Source organism: Amphibalanus amphitrite, unplaced genomic scaffold (genome assembly GCF_019059575.1).
Source record: "Amphibalanus amphitrite isolate SeventyFive unplaced genomic scaffold, NRLGWU_Aamphi_draft 000190F_arrow, whole genome shotgun sequence".
Classification (NCBI taxonomy): Eukaryota; Metazoa; Arthropoda; class Thecostraca; order Balanomorpha; family Balanidae; genus Amphibalanus; species Amphibalanus amphitrite.
Window position 1 is genome coordinate 601,505 of NW_024881685.1, and position 20,643 is coordinate 622,147.

The 20,643-nt window shown below is 45.9% G+C and overlaps 1 protein-coding gene across 1 annotated transcript in view; it reads left to right on the forward strand.

Moving 5' to 3' along the window:
• The first annotated feature begins 4,487 nt into the window (after positions 1-4,487).
• The window catches only part of LOC122384439 (acidic mammalian chitinase-like), a 55,663-nt gene continuing 39,507 nt past the window's right edge, over positions 4,488-20,643 (forward strand). The window contains exon 1 of the mRNA XM_043371821.1: positions 4,488-4,682. Coding sequence (XP_043227756.1) covers positions 4,488-4,682 — 195 coding nt within the window. The remainder of the gene's footprint in view (positions 4,683-20,643) is intronic.

Consider the following 20,643-nt stretch of genomic DNA (forward strand, 5'->3'; position numbering starts at 1 on the left):
GAAAATTTCAACAAATTTTTCACAGGAATTGGTGAAAAATTGAAACAGAATATTCCATGTAATAACAAAAATCCTTTAGAAAATGTGCAAGAGGCAGAAGGAGAGTTTTCAAACTTCTGCAATGTCACTGATGACAAAGTAGAACAAATAATTAAACAGCTTAAAGATGTTGGCGCTGGAGTCGACGGGATCAATTCAAAAATATTAAAACATACTTACAAACCTATTCTTTCAAAGCTTACCTATTTCTTTAATCTATGCCTTTCAACAGGAATCTTCCCAAACCCATTGAAAATAGCATCTGTGAAGCCAATCTACAAAAATGGAGATCAAAATAACTTGTCAAATTATAGACCAATTAGCATATTGCCAGTGATTTCAAAAATATTAGAGAAACTGATCCACTACCAATTGACAGAGTTTGCAACAAACAGATGCATTCTCTCAGAAAACCAATTCGGATTTAGGAAAAACAACTCTACATACATGCCTATCATGCTTATACAACGATAGGCGTTATCACAAGTGTATTCGCGGCCATTGGGGCGACGTAAGAAAAGAAGAAAACAACTGACCCCAAGAACTTTAAATTATCAAATAGCATGCACCTTTTCCTTGACATGTAGAGAATTTACCATTAATTGTTAGAGAAAATTGCATTTAAAATCTTCCATTTATGCTTCTTTCATCGTTTGCACAGTATGTTCTTTTACTAAGCTAGAAACACTTATTAGAAATAGTTCCCGCATCATCAAGAACAATAGGGAAGGCTTGAAGTGAATACAATAATCTAAACGGTTTTGTAATCCATGCGAAGACACTTCTAAAATTGCCAGTAGAAATATTAAAGGCAAAAGTTCAACTTTTTCACAAGACGGATGGCTATTAACCTATTCAACGTGTGACAACTCAGCCGGTATATCGTCGCCTACAGCCCAGCTTTCCCTAGTGACCGATAGAGGCGCTGCTATCGATGTCCGCCCGTGCCGCCTAACGAGATTATATAACTGAAGCACTGGAAAAAAAATGACATTGTAACGGGCATCTTTCTTGACCTTTCAAAAGCCTTTGACACGGTAGATCACAAAATACTACTAGAGAAATTAAACAAAATGGGTTTTCGAGGACATGTTCTAAAAACAATTAAATCATATCTAACGAACAGATTCCAAGTGGTGCAGATAGAAGGGGTTAAGTCAACAGAACGAGAAATAAAAATAGGCGTACCTCAGGGGTCAATCCTTGGACCACTTCTTTTTATTTTATATTTAAATGATATAGTAAATTTACAATTTGAAGGTCGATTTATGCTCTATGCAGATGACACTGCAATATTCTTCAAACATAAAAACATAGAAACACTGCAAGAAATAACCAATGAAGCGCTGGTAAAAGTATCAGAATGGTTTGAAGCTAATTATCTTACAGTGAATACATCAAAAACATTTCTCCAAGTGTATTCAAAACGCAGGTGTACCGAAAAGCTGAATATATACATTAAAGACGCTGCTTTAATAGAAAAGAAATCAGTGAAATATTTAGGAATTCTAATTGACTCTGACCTCAAATTCACAACCCATATCAGTAGCATTTGTAATACTATTAGCAGAAATATTGGAATGATTGCAAGAGTTAAACGATTTATCCCAAAACAGCAGCTCATTCAACTGTATCACTCCCTCATTTTTCCTTACATCAACTACTGCTGCTTTATTTGGGGCTCTAACTATGATGAACATCTTCAAAAAACTGGTAATCCTGCAAAAAAGGTTCATGAGGCTCATTGAGGGTATTTTCCCACCACAAAGTGCTACCCCAATATTTAAAAAATATAATATTCTAAAAATTAAAGACATAGCCAAACTTCAAATAATACTTATCATGCATAAGTACATAGTACATGAATTGCCAGTGTCTGTAGGGCGATTGCTTCAACTCTCAACTGAACCTATCCATCATACAAGGAATATCCACCATTTTCAACCTGTCTTCTCAGCAAAAAACTACAGGCTCTACTCCTTTGCCTGCATGGGACCCAAACTTTGGAATGATGTAATCGCAAAAGATATTCTGTTAGAAGAAATACCACAATCAAAGATCACTTTCAAAAAATATGTAAAGAATATCTTGCTTAGTGTATACTAAGCAAAAGTAGTGGGAAAATAGCAAAGTTATTAACAAAACTAGTAGATAAGCATCCTTGGGTATAAAGGACCCACTAAATGCTTTCAACAGGCTTAGAAAAAAATATGAAAGCATATTAATTTTGTAAGCAATCTTTGTAATGAAAGGTGAAGATACAAACAATATTGATATAAATAGGAAATGAGAGCAAATGACAATGCGTACATGAATAACAATTAACAAATTACATATGCATAGTACTTTTCACAGGCATTGTTCAGCACCTCAACAGGTGGCCCAATAATGGATGTACCAATAGGTACATTTATTATCGGGAAGCTGCAAATGCCGGCTACAATAATTTGTGTTGACTGTTTTGTGTGCAACCTGTGTCATCTTCAACACAAAAGATACATCCCCACTCAATTGGAACGCCGGACTTGACGGGGCCCACCGGCAACAAGCTATGCTTAGCTGGTGGGCCCCAGAAAGTCTGACTATGAACTCGAGCTCGAATTGACCAGAAATGTTTCCCCACTGCCATTCTGCTGTTTTCCCTATGAGTGAATGTTTAAATACCATCTACTAACCAATTATGCATGGTTGTATGAATGACAATTCTTTCGTAGATGCATTTGGACAGTCATTCGCTGCATTCAGCAATGACTACTTTTGCTCTCTTTTATCATTAACCTGTTGCCCGCACTTCGTTTGCTTGATTTTGTTTCCTACTTTTCCTAGCTGGGAGTGCCGCGACTTATCCTTTATTTTTGTCTGGTGTTAACGTAAGGTGCTGTGAGTCGCTGGGCTGAGGGTGGGGGCACTCCTGGTCACCTATTAATGGGTGGCGGAGTAGTTCGAAAAAAAAACTTCGGCCACTTTAGGTCACACCTATGTAGCAGACATCCACCAAGTTTCAAGTCTTCACTACGAATGCTTTTAGTACAGTGTGTGTTTTACGGACGCTCCACTATGTGCTCCAGGTGAGCGCCCCGGCGCTGCAGGGCGTAGGCACACCTGCATCCGGCGGGCAAAGTTGCCGATAACCCGATAAGAATAACGTTTCAGGGGTAGCACACCCCCTGAGCACTGTCTCCAGAGGCCATTGCACTCTGTAAAGTGCACAGCCATCGGGTTATCGACAACTTTGCCCGCCGGATGCAAGTGTGCCTACGCCCTGCAGCGCCGTGGCGCTCACCTGGAGCACATTGTGGAGCGTCAGTAAAACACACACTGTATTAAAAGTATTCGTAGTGAAGACTTGAAACTTGGTGGATGTATGCTACATAGGTGTGACCTTAAGTGGCCGAAGTTTGGTGATGATCTGAATAAAACTTCCGAAGTTATTCGAAATTTGGTGATGACCGTTTTTTTTTTGTGTCACCCTGTAAGTGCTGCCGGAAGGTGTTCAACAAGTTGTCGTCCAGCCAACTGATGCTCTTGCCGTTTGTTCCGGAGGTGTTGCTGAAGTCGTTAGTGTAGGTACACCCGTCTCTGGTCGATGACTCATCCGCTGCTTTTAACCCTAAACTGAGAAACACTAAAGCCTATCCATGGTTCTCGGAGACCATGCAGGGGTCGTCCTGGTCTTGTATGAGAGCCTAAATTGGGGAGAATTTTATTTACGGTTGCTGGTCTCCAGTTCGGTAAAGTTCTTTGGTCCTTTCCGTAACGCTCTCGAGTGAGAATGCCTGGTGGATTCTCTCATATTATGACCCTGCATGATCTCTTAGAACCTTACAACTTTAGAGCACCGGATTTTCTGGCACGGAATTCGCGTTCACGACCCATTCCCCCTCCCTTGCTTCTAGAGCGCCGCCTTTTTTGGCACGGCATTCGCGTTCACGAAACTTTTCCATTCCCTTTACAAACAAGGTTAAGAACAGACATGTATATTTATTGTGTCAGATGACTCCCAAAACGTGGTCAGTCTGGTCCAGTACAGATAGTCTTCGATGCGAACATTTTGTTTCAAACCCCGTCAAAACCTTTCGCTCGCCGCCCCACCCTGCTACGACTGGCGGGCGGAGTTTCAACTGAGTCGTTTGGCAAGGGACCAATATCCTCCCGGCGCACGACAGCTCAGTCCCGTAGGTACCTACTTTTAACACGAAATGTAGGTAGTGCTAGAATGCATGTCACGCGGCGCTCCCCACGGCACACAGACTGTGCGAACAATGTACAGCTCAAACACGGTTAAGTACAGGGCAGGCACGTACAATAGTTACACAGGCACAGACATTGAAAAGTTAATACAGCTAAAATGTCTGGTTTGCATTTTGCAAACCATGTGAGCACTGCTGACGGGAGTCCATTCGAGACAGAAGTCTAGCCATAGGAGCGGCGGAGGCGACGGCAGCCGGATGGCCGCTCTCGACGGTCTGCGCAGCTGGCAGCTGCATCTGGCTGGCGAGGAGCTGCTCCAGCATGGCGGCCAGGCGCTCCTCTCGCTGCGCGGCCTGCTCAGACTGCTGAACCCTGAGCACCGTCAGACGCTCCAGCCGCTCGCCGACTCCCAGCACTGGTGCGGGCGACCCGACGCGGCGATATTAACCTCGGTCTGTCTCGGAATCGGTGTCGCACACAGGGTCAGTCACACTCGCGCTCACTGGTCTCGCATGCAACCGATTACACCACCGCGCCGACCGCGCCATGTTCTACTTCACTGTGCCCGGACCGTCTCGGCGAACACGCCTCGCTTCGCGGCACTCAGCTGTGACTCAGCTGTGCTGACACCAGCGCCGCTCGGACCACGGTATGAAGAATACTAGGTAACACCGGTTTGTCCGCTCAACACAGGGCCAATGGTCACCACTTTCTTCAGCTGATCTATGTGACCTTGAGCTGACCTAGGGTGATAAGCAGCTGACAATTTAGGCCATTTGGAGCTCACTTGACAGCTAAAGAGCGTGATTTAAAATATGAATATTTGACAGAAGCTTACAAAAGATGTTATTCACCAGTCATTTTTTAAGCAAATTCTGTCATAAATTAGCTGACTCCCTCTGGTCTTTCACACGGCAGAAAATGCAAGTCAAAATTATGAAGTCTGGAAGTAAACCAAACGCCTTAGATACACACGGTCGTTTCTCTCAGCTAGCACAACGGAAACTGCGAGAAAACAAGAGAGAGTCGGACTCTACAAATCAATGAATTTGGCAGAAAAATAGCTGTATTTTTTGCTGTGGAAATGTTGACTTTGAATACATTGGCCATCAACTTTAAAATTGCCGTTAAGTCTGAAAATGTGTGAATCGACAAAGTAAGCAATCTTGCTGTTTTTGCCCAAGTTTGTTCAGGATTTAGAGAGGCTTGATGCGAAAATGCACTGATAAATACTTTTGAAGGCGAGGTTTCGATCAGTGAATTAATTTTGATTTTTAAGACAACGCTAAACCCACTTTTCCTTCCATAAACATATTTTTGTCAATTTCTCAATAATTCTTTTATGCGTCATTGCTTTAAAAATAAAGAGTCGGACCGTAATTCTCTCAAAATGACTAAATATTCTTAATATCTACCTAAATCAATCCACAGATTGGCCAGACTCATTGGCTAAATATGTTTAAATTGCATTTTTCTTATCTTCTGCAGAAGTTTTCCTGCAAAATTTTACTGCAGTGTGAGCTGCGTTTCCTGCAGATTCTATTCACAGACCAATGGGAGACCAGTATTTCTTCATAAACAGGTTTATTCGCCTTCAATTGGTCTAGTGGGTGTTTTTCGCACGCGCAGCTTATGTCACAGCTGCGTAAGAACACGTTCGCTTATAGGGGAGAGTGGGGAAAGATGCCCAGGGTTTTGCTATGTCATGTATTATTCGAAAATGACGATGGGAAAGCAAAAACTTGGAGTTTCAACAGAAGCCGACATCATTTTTCTCCAAACATATCACACTTTCGTGCCTGAAATATTATAACCTTTTTTGCTATTAGGGGAGAGTGGGGCAATGGCGACACCATAAGCATTTTGCTCAATAGCTTAGCTATTTGAAGCTATTTTATGGTGATTTCGACTGTGGTTATAGCCGAAGGAATAGGCTTTCAGATAACACCCAGTTTTAGTAACTCAGATCACTGATGACAGATTCAGAGCCTACGCGAAAATGTGGTGAAAAATGGAGGTGCAAAAAAGCGAGGGGTAATGCCGGCCACTAAGTGCAATAGCACAAAAAGTCGAAATATCGTCACTGGTATTCATCCTCAAACCGTTCTTTCGATGGAAATTTAAGTGAGAATTAAGAAACGACAACTGTATTCAGCAGTTAACATTGCACTGCACTGCACTACAACATTGCACTCGCTGCAACACAACAGCGCGGCGCCAACAGAGCAGCAAACTAACACAACCGTAAACAGCAAGCAAACTAACACAGCCGTAAACACAGCAACCCGAAACGTTGAGCTTTAACGACAGAAGTCGCAAACAAAACCGCGTGGAGTCATTCCGGACACGTGTCCGGTATTAACCCGAGGTCAGCTTTATTTTAAGAAAGCAGGCAGCAGTCAAAGGCATTGCGTCGCAAACGCCTCACATCTATCAGTCGCCTAAGAAAGGCTTAATTGAAGGTCATTGCAAAGCAGCACTTCTGAAAATGCGTTAACACATTTCACAGTCAGCAAATAGATGCAACAAAAATTAAAAATCAGATACGAAAAACACATTTAACGCTATAAAAATGAAAATAATGGAGCTACCGTAACAAACTTGCACCACGTGCTAGAATGGCCCTCAACTGAAATGTAAACAACATCAGCTGATTAGTGATGGACAAAGTACCTACTCACTAGAGATGGGTGGCCGGCATTACCCACCGTCCGCCATTGCCCCGCTCTCCCCTAAGCATTTTCTTGAAGAAGTGAAAGGGGGCATCTTACCCCACAGGGTGGGAAAGACGCCCCCTGACGTTGGGAAAGATGCCCCCTGCACTATAAGTGATATAAATGGGCACGTGAATCGCCTGAACGAATCAGTAGTCCCTTCGAGCCTGCAGTAGACACCAAACGTCATCATAAGGGCCCTCAAAAGTAGTCGTAAGGGGCTTCAGAGGTCATCGTTAGGGCCATCATAGTCCAGCGCGGCCAAACAAGCCTTCGTGGTGGCGTTCGGAGACCACTGTGGGGCTCTTATAGGTCTTCATGATGCTTGAGGGCCCTCGAGCCCATCGTGGGGACCTCCGATGCCAGCGCGGCCCGTGGGGCCAACGTGGGAGCCCTCAAAGGATGTCGTGAGGGGCCCTGGAGCCATAATGGGGCCCACAGAGGCCGTCGTGAGGGCTCTCAGAGTCACATGCCGCCCAAAAAGTCGCTATGTGGGCCGAGAGACCGGCATGGGGAGCACCCGACCGTACTGGACTCTCAATAGTCCCAGGTCGGCTTTTGTCTACATCACAAGTACGTAATAGATTATTTGACGGGCTGTTTGAAGGACAGCCTACGGATTTAGGGGGGGGCGTCTTTCCCCATCAGGACAGGGGGCATCTTACCCCAAGGTACCGAAGTAACATTAAATCAGTACAATTTGTTAGCCATAAAACTACACCCTGAAACAAACTGTTTGGGACACAGTACACGCATGCTAATGTATCACGACTATAGCAAGGGACGCAAAAATTATTTACCTTCTTTGATATTTACAATGTTCTGACACCAAAATATTTTTTGAAAGCAGCAAATAAAAAAACATACAATCATCAGCCAGCCGTTGCCCAACTGAGCTTCGCAATTTTTTGTGCAGTTAACAAGGCAGGATTCCGCTTTACGCTAAGAACATTAATTTCCAGGTCCGATTCTTTGTTTCGCCGCTAGAAGGGGTGGGGCGTCTTTCCCACCCTGGGCATCTTACCCCACTCTCCCCTAAATCATTTTAGGCAGCTCTTTTAGGAACATCAATATCAAAGGGATCAAAATATGTTTCGTCTGATTTGTCGGGGCGAGATTATCGTCGCTAATTAATTATTGGTTATCAGATTTTAATTAGGAATGGTGTAATGCACGCACGGCTGTTGATTTTCATTTTAATTGCCTGAGCTGGTTCCTGAGCCGTCTCAGATAGCAGGGTGTCGTGTGAAGCATCTTGACCTGACAGGAAGGTGGGTACCATGACCCCTAGCTCAATATTAATATCAGATGAAGCCCGTATAAATGTCTTAGAGCTTAAGTTTTAACCCGGCAGGCGGTGGGCCTACCAGCCACCTTCCGCGCGGTGGGGGGGGGCATTTTTTTGCCCCCCCCCGTATCTCCGAAACTACTGGACGGATCCGGAAAATTAAAACGGCGTTCGATAGCCCTGTCAAATTTGACTAGGGAAACCAAATTTCATTGACCTTGGGGTCACCGATGACGTCACAGGTCAGGTCAAAGATAAAATGTTCCACCGTTTACGGGGCTTCTAGGGAAAGCGCTATAACACCGAGTAAAATGCATTTTGTCGAAAATCAGCGATAAGGCGTCAGTTGTCTAGTACATATGTTGCTATTAGAGGTCACTGGTCATACCAGGTCAGGTCACAGGTCAGGTCACCAAAGGTCACCAAGGGTCACCACATGAGCCCAACTTTACTAAGGTTATGCGATGCTTGTTTTATGGCCAGTTTTTCATTTCCAACTCAATGGTGTTGGTTATACGACTATCAGGTACGGTTTAGGTCACTTTCTGGTGGAGGTCAGGTCAAGGTCAGGTCAAAAAAGGTCAAATTTCAAAGTTGATATTTTTGCATAAAATGGGTATCAATTTGATGCAGCTCGTCACGGGGAGTCTAATGGTGGTCTTTGTTTTGCGCTACGAGGTCTAGAATTGCTAAAAATTGAGTTTGAAAATTTGAAGTCATCAATTTTGAACAGTTTTTTTTCGCTACAACTTGGCCAAAAAAAGAGATATCGATCTCAAATTTAGTATGTAGATAGAAGGCGGTAGGGACTATCACATATTTTCCGTTTTTTTTTCGAAATTCAAAAAACTTTTTGGATTTTTCGGCTATTATATTCAAAAAATCTATTATTTGATTTTTGGGGTCAAAATAAAAAAGAATCGAAAAACCGAAATAGCAGTTTTGTAGCCCTTTTAATTCCACACCTTTTATGTCAGAAACATTTTTCTGTATCTCTAAAGCTGTAGGCCTGACAGCTCTTCCCGCGAAACCTTTTTTGGGGTCGAAAAATGGCAAAAATGACGTCACTCTGACGTCATTAGCGGCCAACCTATCATAGCCTTTGCAAAAAATTTTGGTCACCCGGTGCACTAGCTGCTCCCGGGAGGGTACTGAAAGTTTGGTGACGATCAGCGCAGCGGTTCTCGAGATATATTGAAAAAACTAAAGGGGGGGGGGCAAAAAAATGCCCCCCCCACCGCGTGGAAGGTTAAATCACCTACATATAACCTAACATAACCTGAAATAACGAGACAGGCTAGAACCCTAATTTTTGTGCAGATGACAAGATGAGTACCTATTAACTTATTAACCCTTTTCCGGGCGGGGGGCCTTTAAGGCCCCCCCTTCAGGGTTTTCCACAGGGGAGCACTGCCGCTTCAAGTTTCAACCCTATTGGCCGAAGTGTCTAACGGTGGCAGCCATATTGCGCAGACCAGGAACCGGCCGCCGCCTGTGTTGAGGAATAGGGAATTCGGGGCCTCGATTTACGTTTGCGGCCGCTGCATCCGTTACGTTCAAGGTACGTAGATACGGAACCCGGCATCTTACGCAGAATTGAGTGTGGAACGCGATCGAATCATCAGAATTGCTCAAATTCACTCGCCGGACCATCGTCTTTCTACATTTGCCCAGGCCGAGAGGGTTGATTGAGCCCACCTCGCTAATGTAATGCGCCGCTAATTCAACTACATAGAATTTAGCGGTAAAGTGGTCGTATGAGGCAGAGTACAATCCAGAGTGACTGGTAGGAATCCGCTTTAAAGGTCCAGGTCAACCGGTGACCTCTGAGGTCAGGTCAAGTGACCTAAGGCAGGTGCTCGGTTTTTGGTAAATAGCTTCGCCAAAAATGGCCGTAGAGCCGCGATATTGGCATCATCATGTTCACCTAGCTCAGGCGCATCGAGTGATATACTTTTTGTTCGGGTGAGGTCAATTTATGGCATTGACCTCGTGACAAGGTCAGGTCAGAGCTATCAGGTCACGAAGCTGGTCGAGTAAGGTCATTTTGCATATCATTCGATTCGGCAGGTCTTTCTGAGTCCATTTGTGGCTTTCCCGATTCGCTAGTTCAATTTGATCGGGAGTTATTGAAGAAAAGTTTATGACCCTTGTGACGTCACAGATGACGTCACGCAAGGGCAACAATGCAAATGTGAAGCATTGGACCTTGCAAGAAGTGCATGAAATCACGATTCTATATGCTTGAGATAGTTTCATATCATTCCCGGTGCCAAAATAGCAATTTCCCCCATTGACTTATAAGGGTTTAACGTAAAAGTTCCCTGTGTTTGAGGATTTTTTAACCCTCGCCCGCACATGGGGGGGGGGGGGGTGGTTGCCACCCCCCAGGCAGTCTTTCTGCTCTGCACTCAACATTTTTAGAGCTAGATGGCTGATTTTTCGTATAGCTGCTCGTCTATCCTTTCTTGATGTCCACTGAAAATTTCAAGTTTCTGTGATTTTTGGTTTCGGAGATATGACCTTGTTTTTCAGGTCATGTCATGACCCAAATGGCCAATTCTCAACATCTTGCGTTTGCCATGGGCGTTGTGAGCTTTTGACACCCTGATTTCGGCCTTTTTTGCCAGTCTTACCTCCCACCTTCGACAATGTACAGGGGTCAAGGTCAGGGTCAAGGTCAACCTAGGTCATCTAAGATAATTGCGTTTTAGGCAAGCTGAATTTACTTTTTGTGAAGTTTTTTGACTGAATTTTTGGTAAAAGCTTCTCAGATCATGATTTCATGTAATATGGACCCAAAAACAATCGGTGCACACATCAGTATACACACAGACACACACAGACATACAAACACATATAATTGACCTTGACCTAACTTGACCTGAAATGACCTCAGCAGCAAAAATCTGGTCGGATAGTGTGACAAAGAGGTTCTAGCTGGCTTGGCACCAGAAAACAGCATCGTCATCGGTATTTGATAAGCAGCGCACTTATATCCAACGGTGACCCAAAACAGCAACATTTTTTAGTTTGACCTGACCTGGAAGGTCAATGACTGACCTGAGAAGGTAAAACTGGGTATCATTGGATTCGTCTCTTCCCAAAGAATCTTTTTGGTCTTTACTCCTAAGCTCTATCTCAGGAACGAAATGGCGCGGGGGGGGGGGTGGCAACCACCCCCCCCCCCCATGTGCGTTCTAGGATGGGAAAATGGCATGTGTGGGCGAGGGTTAAGATGCCATCTTGTTCTCCACTCAATTCTGCGTAAGATGCCAGGTTCCGTGTCTACATAGCTTGAACGTAACGGATGCAGCGGCCGCAAACGTAAATCGAGGTCCCGAATTCCCTATTCCCCAACACAGGCGGCGGCCGCTTCCTGGTCTGCGCAACATGGCGGCACCGTTGGACTTGGACACCATCTGGCGGCCGATGCGCCTTCCACATTATAGAGTTCAGTGGGTTTTTCTTGTGCCATTGCCAAACGCCGCAAGACTGAAAGCTCATACTCGATGACTTTTTCTAAACATTCATTGCGCACATTTTGACAAAAAAAGTTGCCGGGTCAGGTCAGGTCAGGTCACCAGAGGCGGTTTGGTAACCCCACCTCAGAAAAGTTTGCAATCACGCCAGAGCTAGAGTTTTTGACCGATCAATTTCTTCTCTTCAGGTTTTAGTTAGGGTATCAGTATGTGCAATTTGTATATCTCAGAATTTTTATATCTGTGACCTGAGGCCAGGCCAGACTCGTGACGTTTACATTGCAAGCCTATGGGAAAATATTGAAACGCCTCATCTGATTCGTGTAAACGAGTCAAAACCACCCAATTCTTTCAATATTATGGAAGATTATCTCATCGATCGTTGATGACCTTATCGTTGATGACCTCTGGTGACCTCAATATTGACCTGACCTGAAAACATTTCATGTAAAAGTTGTAGATCTTTCAACGACCTATCAAACGCCGTTTGCCGTTTGTCGCTGCGATGTGTAGTTTTTGAGATCTGAAGGGGGGCCGAAAAGGCCCCCGCCCAGAATCGAGCCTTTCAGAGCCCGCCCGGAATAGGGTTAAGGACAATTTGTCATGCCTACCTATGTCTGGACCTTGTCTGGACCAGAGTTTGTCTGTTACTGTGTCGATAAACTATGGTGAAAATAAAAAACATCATATACCCTAGCATTACCTTGCGTGCTAACCTACAACTTTTGGTAAATGTTCAGAAAGAGTCCGACTCACTTTTCAGGACTCACACTCACTTCATTTTGCACATTCTAGCACTATTTGACATCCTGGATCCAGATATGATATTTACATGCGATGCAAATACCAGAAAAAAATCAAACCTTACCTGACCCTATGTTGCATATTGGTATTGACGGTGCCTTAATTGTAGATCGGACCCTCTTCTTAAGGGAAAAGGGCCACCTTCGTGAAATATGAAGATATCGTTGTTTTTCATTTTGACATTATTATTTTTCATTTTCTTTTTAAAACTGGTGCCAGAAATGCACAATTCGCGAAAAAGTATTTAAAACTATTTAACATATTGGTACCATGTTGATACTCTCTACGGCACCTACTGTATGATGGCATAGCGATGACGTCACACTCAAGCCAATCAGCGTTCAGAAGACAGACTCGTCGGATTGTGTCAGATAAGCTGATTGGTTAAAGCTGAGCTGATTGGAGCTGATTGGTAAAAAACCAAAGCCTCGCCGCGGGTGGCTGTATTACAGGGTAAGGACGCATTCCTGGGATAAGGACGCATTCCTCTTTTAAAATTGCCGATACCTACGAATGGAAGCCGAAATCGGCCGTAAGGAGATAGACTGGGGGGTTTTCGGACACGGGCTACAAGATGGCTATCTCAGTTTCAATCCCTATGTTAAAGGTGGCCCTTTTCCTTTAACAAATACCCAACTTTCAACCTTTCAGCATACCTACATCCTACTAAACTAAAACCTACAAGCTACAACCAACAGCCTAGGTATCAACCTACCATTCATAGGTTAGCCATTGATCCATTTCCACTCGTTTTGGGCCTTATATGACTGACAGCGTCAGCTTTCCACTCTTATCTCCCTTCTGGGTGAGGAATTTCCCCCTCCGACACGGTCAAGCGAAATTACAATTTTGGTCTGGGACAAGTTGTGTGTTGGCAGTTATTCGAACGGGAACCGTCCGACCAATCACTTTGGTCTACGTTCCCAAATCACTATGGCATTTCTCAGGGTCCCCGATCACACTGGGCCAGTGTTGTGTTCAATGACGAACGAAAACTGGGCCTCGCCCAACCCCCGGGACTCTCGTGTTTAGACATTTTTCAGAAGTACGTTCGACGGGTCCGTTCTTTCGGGCTCGTGTGACTAGAGCATCTCTCAATGAGGTCCATGTGTTAGCCCGCCTCCCGTTGAGGTGTGGCAGGTGCCACGTCCTGTTGGGGGGGGGGGGGGGGAGCAAAGGCCCCTCTTCGTATCTCCGGAACCAAAAGCCGGATCGGAAAAAATTCAAATGGCATTCGAAAGAACTCTTCAAGATGCACTAGATAGGAGGATATCAATGACCTTACTGTTTGACCTGTGCCGTCACAGGGAGGTCAAACAAGGTCAAATCAGTCCAATTTACAATGGCAAGAAATCGGTCATAAAAAAGAAATCTAGGTTTCCAAAATGAGTCCGGATATGATGTGTATGATAGATCTGGCATGTGGATAGTCACCTGAATGGATGATAACCTGTCAAGTCACAACAGGGGCATCCTCGACCAATCAGAAAACACTCAAGTGAATCGCAAGGAAAGGCATGTTAAATTGTAAATATTCGAGTATTTATGAAAACATGTCACATATATGCAGCCACAGAAACATCTTTGACCATTTTTCTTGGACTTATGACGTCACATGAATGTCAAAAAAGGTCAAGATATACCGATTTACTCAGGGGGGCGACACGGCTATTCGCGCAATGTATTCATTTATGGGCCGCGCGGGGCCTCGCGATGACGCGGCTGGAGGCAACTGCTCAGCGCGCTAGGATACTTCTGGCGGGGCCGGGCGCTGAACGGTGTGCAATGAATGGGTTATGGTCGGGCAGACAGAGATGAGACATTGAATTTGAATTGACATCAGCAATCGGGTGGGGAAGGAGAACGTTTCTAATCGAGCTTGGGATGGGGAAAGCCGAAAATATCACGATCGGCTCATGCTCCGACAGGGCCGGGTGCTGTACCATGTGTAGTATATTTAGGCGGGCAGACAGAGATGAGTTATTGGATTTAAATTCACCTTACCATCGGTTTCTGGTGAGGTTTGAAGACGTCTTTAGTCAAGCTCGGGAGTGGGGCAACGGCCACTGGCGGATCCAGGGGAAGGCATTTGGGGCAAATGTCTTCCCCAACAACCAGGGCAGCGCCCGAAATCGATTTTCGTGAATAAATGAAAACTTCACAACTTTTCTGAGGAAATGTTGGTTAATCACACCGCACAGCAGTGCACAAGGAATCGAAATCCGAGTTTTTTAAATTAATTCCGAGAAACCTTTTTGGGGTAAGCCCCCGCAGTGTCCAATACCGCTTCCTGGATCCGCCAGTTGTGAATAAGTCACGGTCGATACCGAGCTTCGGCGGGACCAGGCGCTGTACACGTTGTTCTTTGAATGAAGAGGTGGACAGACACCTAGCCCCACATCCTACTGCTATGCCCGTGCTTCTGTGGGTGAAGCACTAAAGCATCACGGAATCCCAGAGGACCTGCGAGTCGACGAGGTGGCCGCTTTGGCCGCCGGGTACTGCAGCTCCCTGGAGTTGCCTGGGACCGATGGCAAAAAAACAGCTCCGGCGGTGCCCCTATGGGCCGTAGTAATTAGTGAATTCCCGTAATGTAGAGATCATATCCTCAATGGTCTCCATTACCATTTTATATTCCTAAACAATATGACAGACCAATTATGCTTGCCTACGTTCAGGCATTACCTCTGATGGTCATACGCCCAGTACAACATGTGTTGTCTGTCAAACAACAATCGACGACGGGATCCCTTCTCATCATCTCTTAAGCCATCGGCTGTCAATTCACCCACCCCGTTTCCCTAAAAATAGACGGTCAGATTCGGCCTGGGTCCTTACGACCCCTCTAAATTCGCCAGAGACGGGATCGGATCGCCGTTATTGCACCCGTCTTAGTGTCTTAAATACTATGACAGCTTCGACCACGGACGTCGGACGCCGGACGGGGTGATCGTTCCACGAATGTACGCACCATCCAGGCCTAGGATGCATCGAGGTTTAAAAGGATGCAGTCTGTAGATCAATCAACAAACAATGGTGGTATGCAACCACTTTAAAATATCTTCCTGACTCCCGCAACGTTCCAACGCCCCTCTGTTATGCATTCGCCCTGTGTGTCCGCCGAGCCGGCTTGCCTCCAATGACGTCATCGGCCGGCCGGCGGCGTTCAAGGTCAAACGGCTGGTGTCCTTACCTGGAGTTCTATAGCCTTGGATTTACTACGAAAAATATTTTTTTTACGTAAAGCTGAGTTCAATCACGTAAAAGATCATATTCGGTCAGGAAGCGCTTGATAAGCATTTTAGGTATTACTTCTGACTGATTTCAAGCCCAAATACTGGAAATATTGTGACGTCATAAGAACAGTCGCTACTAATTTTCATTCATTCAAATGGTTACATCTCTGGCAGTTTTAAAGATATTTTGTTAATTTTTGGCATGTTGAAGGCCCGTAAGGGGTTTTCTGACGCATGTTCCGGTTTTGAATATGCTTCAACGCTAGTTTGAGACATTGTAACAAATAGTATGAAAATTATCTCGAAAAGTTGTTAATTGTTTCCTTTGGAATCCGAAATTTACTTTTAGGAAGCATGAGAGTGAGGTTAATTTTCTTATATATTAACCTCACTCTCATATACATAAAAGAAGACAATGTATTCAAATACACAGTTAAAAAACAGAGTTTTCGGTAACAAATACTTTGATCACTGTGTGTATGCTAAAAAGCATACACACAGTGATCAAGGTACCTATTTGTTACCGAAAACTCTGTTTTTTAATTGGGTATTTGAATACATTGTCGTTTTATATATATATCTGTCATGGATACCTAACACACAATTAATTTTCTTACTATTTACTACATATTCTGGTTTTTGAAAATTTCACAAATTTCAAAAATATCTCAAGAAATATAAATTTTATCTAGTTGAATCAGCTGTAATTGGCGACCCGATAGGTCCGGCGACGTGCACGCTTTGAAGGTGTCCGACCACAGTAATCTACCACTCCCGCGGCATTAGGCGTGAAGGGCCGCTGAGCCGGCGACGCTCCGGCCGCAGCCGATAGCCGGGCCCGCTCCTACATTTCCACTGTAAGGCTCTGCTATGACATGTTTGAGAGCGTGTAATGTCGGTGTCAAAGGATAGCCGGGCTCAGTGGGATGACGACCGGCGGCCGATATACCGGTCGCCGGCTGAGGGACGGGTCGTTAACGTGTCAACACTCGGCGGGCACGGGCAGCGGGCGCCGCCGATTGCACCGCGCGGCTGCCAGCCTGTGCGCGCCACGTCGCTCAGAGCAGCGCACACAATTTACAACACTTCCCCGAGACAGACATTATCACCATTGACCCCTCTTACCCCAGTCAACACATCGCATACCGATCCATCTATCATTGCGGCATGACGGCATGCCGCAAGAGACTGCTCGAATTTCCATGTTATGTGTCTCATATTACCCACAACAAATATTTTTAAAAAAGCAGAATGAACGTAAGGCAAGGCGTTGCCTATTTCCAGCTCCATAGTAGACAATACAATACATTTTTGTACACTGAAAACAATGTAATCCGGAGCTGACCAATTAATCCTTGCTCTACAGGTAGGGGTGGAAAGAAAAATATGCTCTGATTTAAACAGTCCGTGAGATCAAAACGAGTCGTAATATCTCAAAACGAATCATTTGAATCACTTTTTCTTGAAATTTTATACCTGGTGTCATTCACACTCTTTGTCGCTCCTAGGCGTCCCCCAAAGCACGTGTTCTGAGTGACCTCTTTTTGGCAGAATTTAGAGATATGTGTACCGCGCAACCTCCAAGATGAATTCAGCGCATGAATCGGGTTAATTCTACGTTTCCAAATTGTCCTCATCACGTTCGGGAGACTCTCTGGGCTCACTGGCTGGCACCCCCCCCCCCCCCACCCACACAGATAAAAACCAGGGACGTCGGGCCTGAGAAGAGGGCTAGCCATGAAATATCGTTTTTTTGACTGGCCACGTGCCCTCTAAAATGTTCCTCGGGCCAGGAGAGGCCCGCCCTTTATGTGCTAGGTGGAGCCTCGTGTTTATTGGAAACAATGTACTTGGTAACAACCAGGCATCGGTAAAATCCTTTTTGAAAGGATTGCATTCCCAATCCACATTCCTAGTGCCGATGTGGATTGCATTCCTACCTGCAATCCCCTTTTTCACTTGGATTGTGATCAAATCCGCAATCCTTTTTTGCAATCCTGTGGTATTATTATGTGCACTAGTGGATCTGGGGGAGGAAGGGGGGCATAGAGCCGTGCCTCCATCCCCAAATCACCCATTTCTAGTACCTAGTCTTGTGAGTAATTCCTATCTAAGGCACAGGTATTTTATGGGAAATATTTTTTTGCCTCAAACACCCCCACATTTAAACCTCTACCCAACCAGTGTTTTATATTTTTAAAACTCGCCCTCAAATACGTAATTTTGCCCTTCCTATGTAGTTCATCAGCATATATTATTTGAGCGTTTAAATTAAAAGCGTTTAAATTATTTCAAGTTTCGATGTAAAGCCCTTGATAGCAAAGTACATTAAGCCGATGAAGCCGATCTCATAATTTTCAATCGCAACAAACCATTTCAAAGCACTAATCAAACACAATCCGGATTGGATTGCAAAAATTGGAAGTATGATGCAATCCAATCCGCAATCAAATCCTGTTTTTTGGAATGGATTTCAAATCCAGGTGCAATCCACCAAAAAGGAATGCAATCAGGATTTTGCAATCCTGCAATCACAATCCTACCGATGCCTGGTAACAACCATACAGAGCTGCCACTATCTAACGCCAGAGCCTATCCAGCACCCGAGCGTAGCGTTCCTTGTTGACGGTGACCGTGGTGCCTTTCGATGTTTCTCAGAAGAAAAACGGTCCGCACGAGCGGTAAAATCCCCCCAGAACTGTCAAGTCGGGCGTCATTCCCTCTAGACACAACGCTATAGAGCCCGCTGCACAGTCTTACATTGACGTAATGATGTGTTATGTCCACCGGCTGCCTCATCGGACCGTTTTCCCTCAAAACATCGAAAGGCACCACGGCCACCGTACCGTTAAAGGGACTATCCCACCTTCTAAAATGTTGTTAAAACCAGTTAAATTGTGCCCGACTTTATAGATTGGATGACCAGGAACACGGTTCTGGCATTTATTTTTCATTAAACATCTTAGGCTTCCCATATTCCAAACACAAACTTTCAAATATGTGACGTCACAGCCCAAAATTACCTCCTTCCCCAGGCCACATTACTGTCATAAAGCTGATTCTTTTTACTCTGTAGGCACCACAACAAAGTTCAGACCAAGTTTTAAGCGATTTTTTAACGAACAAACCCATTTAAATCAGAATGACTAAACGAGGTGACGTCACACTAACGGTCGCTCCATGTTGAAGATAGGGCCTTGTACAAGGCCCATTTTCAAATGAAGGGAACGAATTTCTTCAACACCAAGAGGCCGCGGGGGTTGCAACCTAGATAGATAGTGGTTTCTGAACCTCGCCGCAAACTTGGCTATCTCAACTCAAACCCCATGTTAAAGGTGGGATAGTCCCTTTAACAAGGAACGATACGCTCGGGTGCTGGAGAGGCTCTGGCGTTAGATAAATGATAATGGCACAACTTTACACGCGCTACAAGCGCAAAACGCTGCTCAAAGACCCACTTCGAGGTGGGCTAGGATGATAGATATAGAGACATATATGAAAGCCTTGAAGATAACATGGATTAGAAGGTATAATTATTAGAAGTGGAATATGGAATACCATGGCAAGAATAACGGGAGAGAATTTTGATTTCTGGCTAATGGGCTACCGTGCTCTGCAGAGAGCTAAGGCTGCTAAATATACTGGTAACCGATTTTGGAGAGACGTTTTCTTAGCCCTAGCTGATTTCAAGGAGATTTACGAACTACATAGATACGACCCAAATTAGCGCCAGTCAACTGTTTTTCTCAGACCTAACTAAATTTAAAAACACTTGGGTTAACTTGCCGACAAACGTGCCGCGACGGGCTTATGGACGACGGCACTGACGGGGCAGTGAGTGGCGGGGCAGTGACGGGGCAGTGACGGGGCAGTGAGTGGCGGGGCAGTGACGGGGCAGTGACGGGGCAGTGAGTGACGGCAGTGCGTGACGGGGCAGTGACGGCAGTGACGGGGCAGTGACGGCAGTGACGGGGCAGTGACGGCAGTGACGGGGCAGTGAGTGGCGGGGCAGTGACGGCAGTGACGGGGCAGTGACGGCAGTGGCGGGGCAGTGACGGCAGTGACGGGTCAGTGAGTGACGAGGCAGTGACGGCAGTGACGGGGCAGTGAGTGGCGGGGCAGTGACGGGGCAGTGACGGGACAGTGACGGGGCAGTGACGGGACAGTGACGGGACAGTGACGGGGCAGTGAGTGACGGCAGTGAGTGACGGCAGTGAGTGACGGGGCAGTGACGGCAGTGACGGGGCAGTGACGGGGCAGTGACGGGGCAGTGACGGTGCAGTGAGTGACTGCAGTGACGGCAGTGACGGCAGTGACGGCAGTGGCGGTTCAGTGAGTGACGGGGCAGTGACAGCAGGTGACGGCAGTGACGGGGCAGTGACGGCAGTGACGGCAGTGACGGGGCAGTGAGTGACGGGGCAGTGACGGCAGTGGCGGGGCAGTGAGTGGCGGGGCAGTGACGGGGCAGTGACGGGGCAGTGACGGCAGTGGCGGGGCAGTGAGTGACGAGGCAGTGACGGCAGTGACGGCAGTGACGGGTCAGTGAGTGACGGGGCAGTGACGGCAGTGACGGGGCAGTGAGTGGCGGGGCAGTGACGGGGCAGTGACGGGACAGTGACGGGACAGTGACGGGGCAGTGAGTGACGGCAGTGCGTGACGGGGCAGTGACGGCACTGACGGGGCAGTGACGGAAGTGACGGGTCAGTGAGTGACGGGGCAGTGACGGCAGTGACGGGGCAGTGAGTGACGGGGCAGTGACGGCAGTGACGGGGCAGTGACGGGGCAGTGACGGCAGTGACGGGGCAGTGACGGGGCAGTGACGGGGCAGTGACGGGGCAGTGACGGGGCAGTGACGGGGCAGTGACGGGGCAGTGACGGGGCAGTGACGG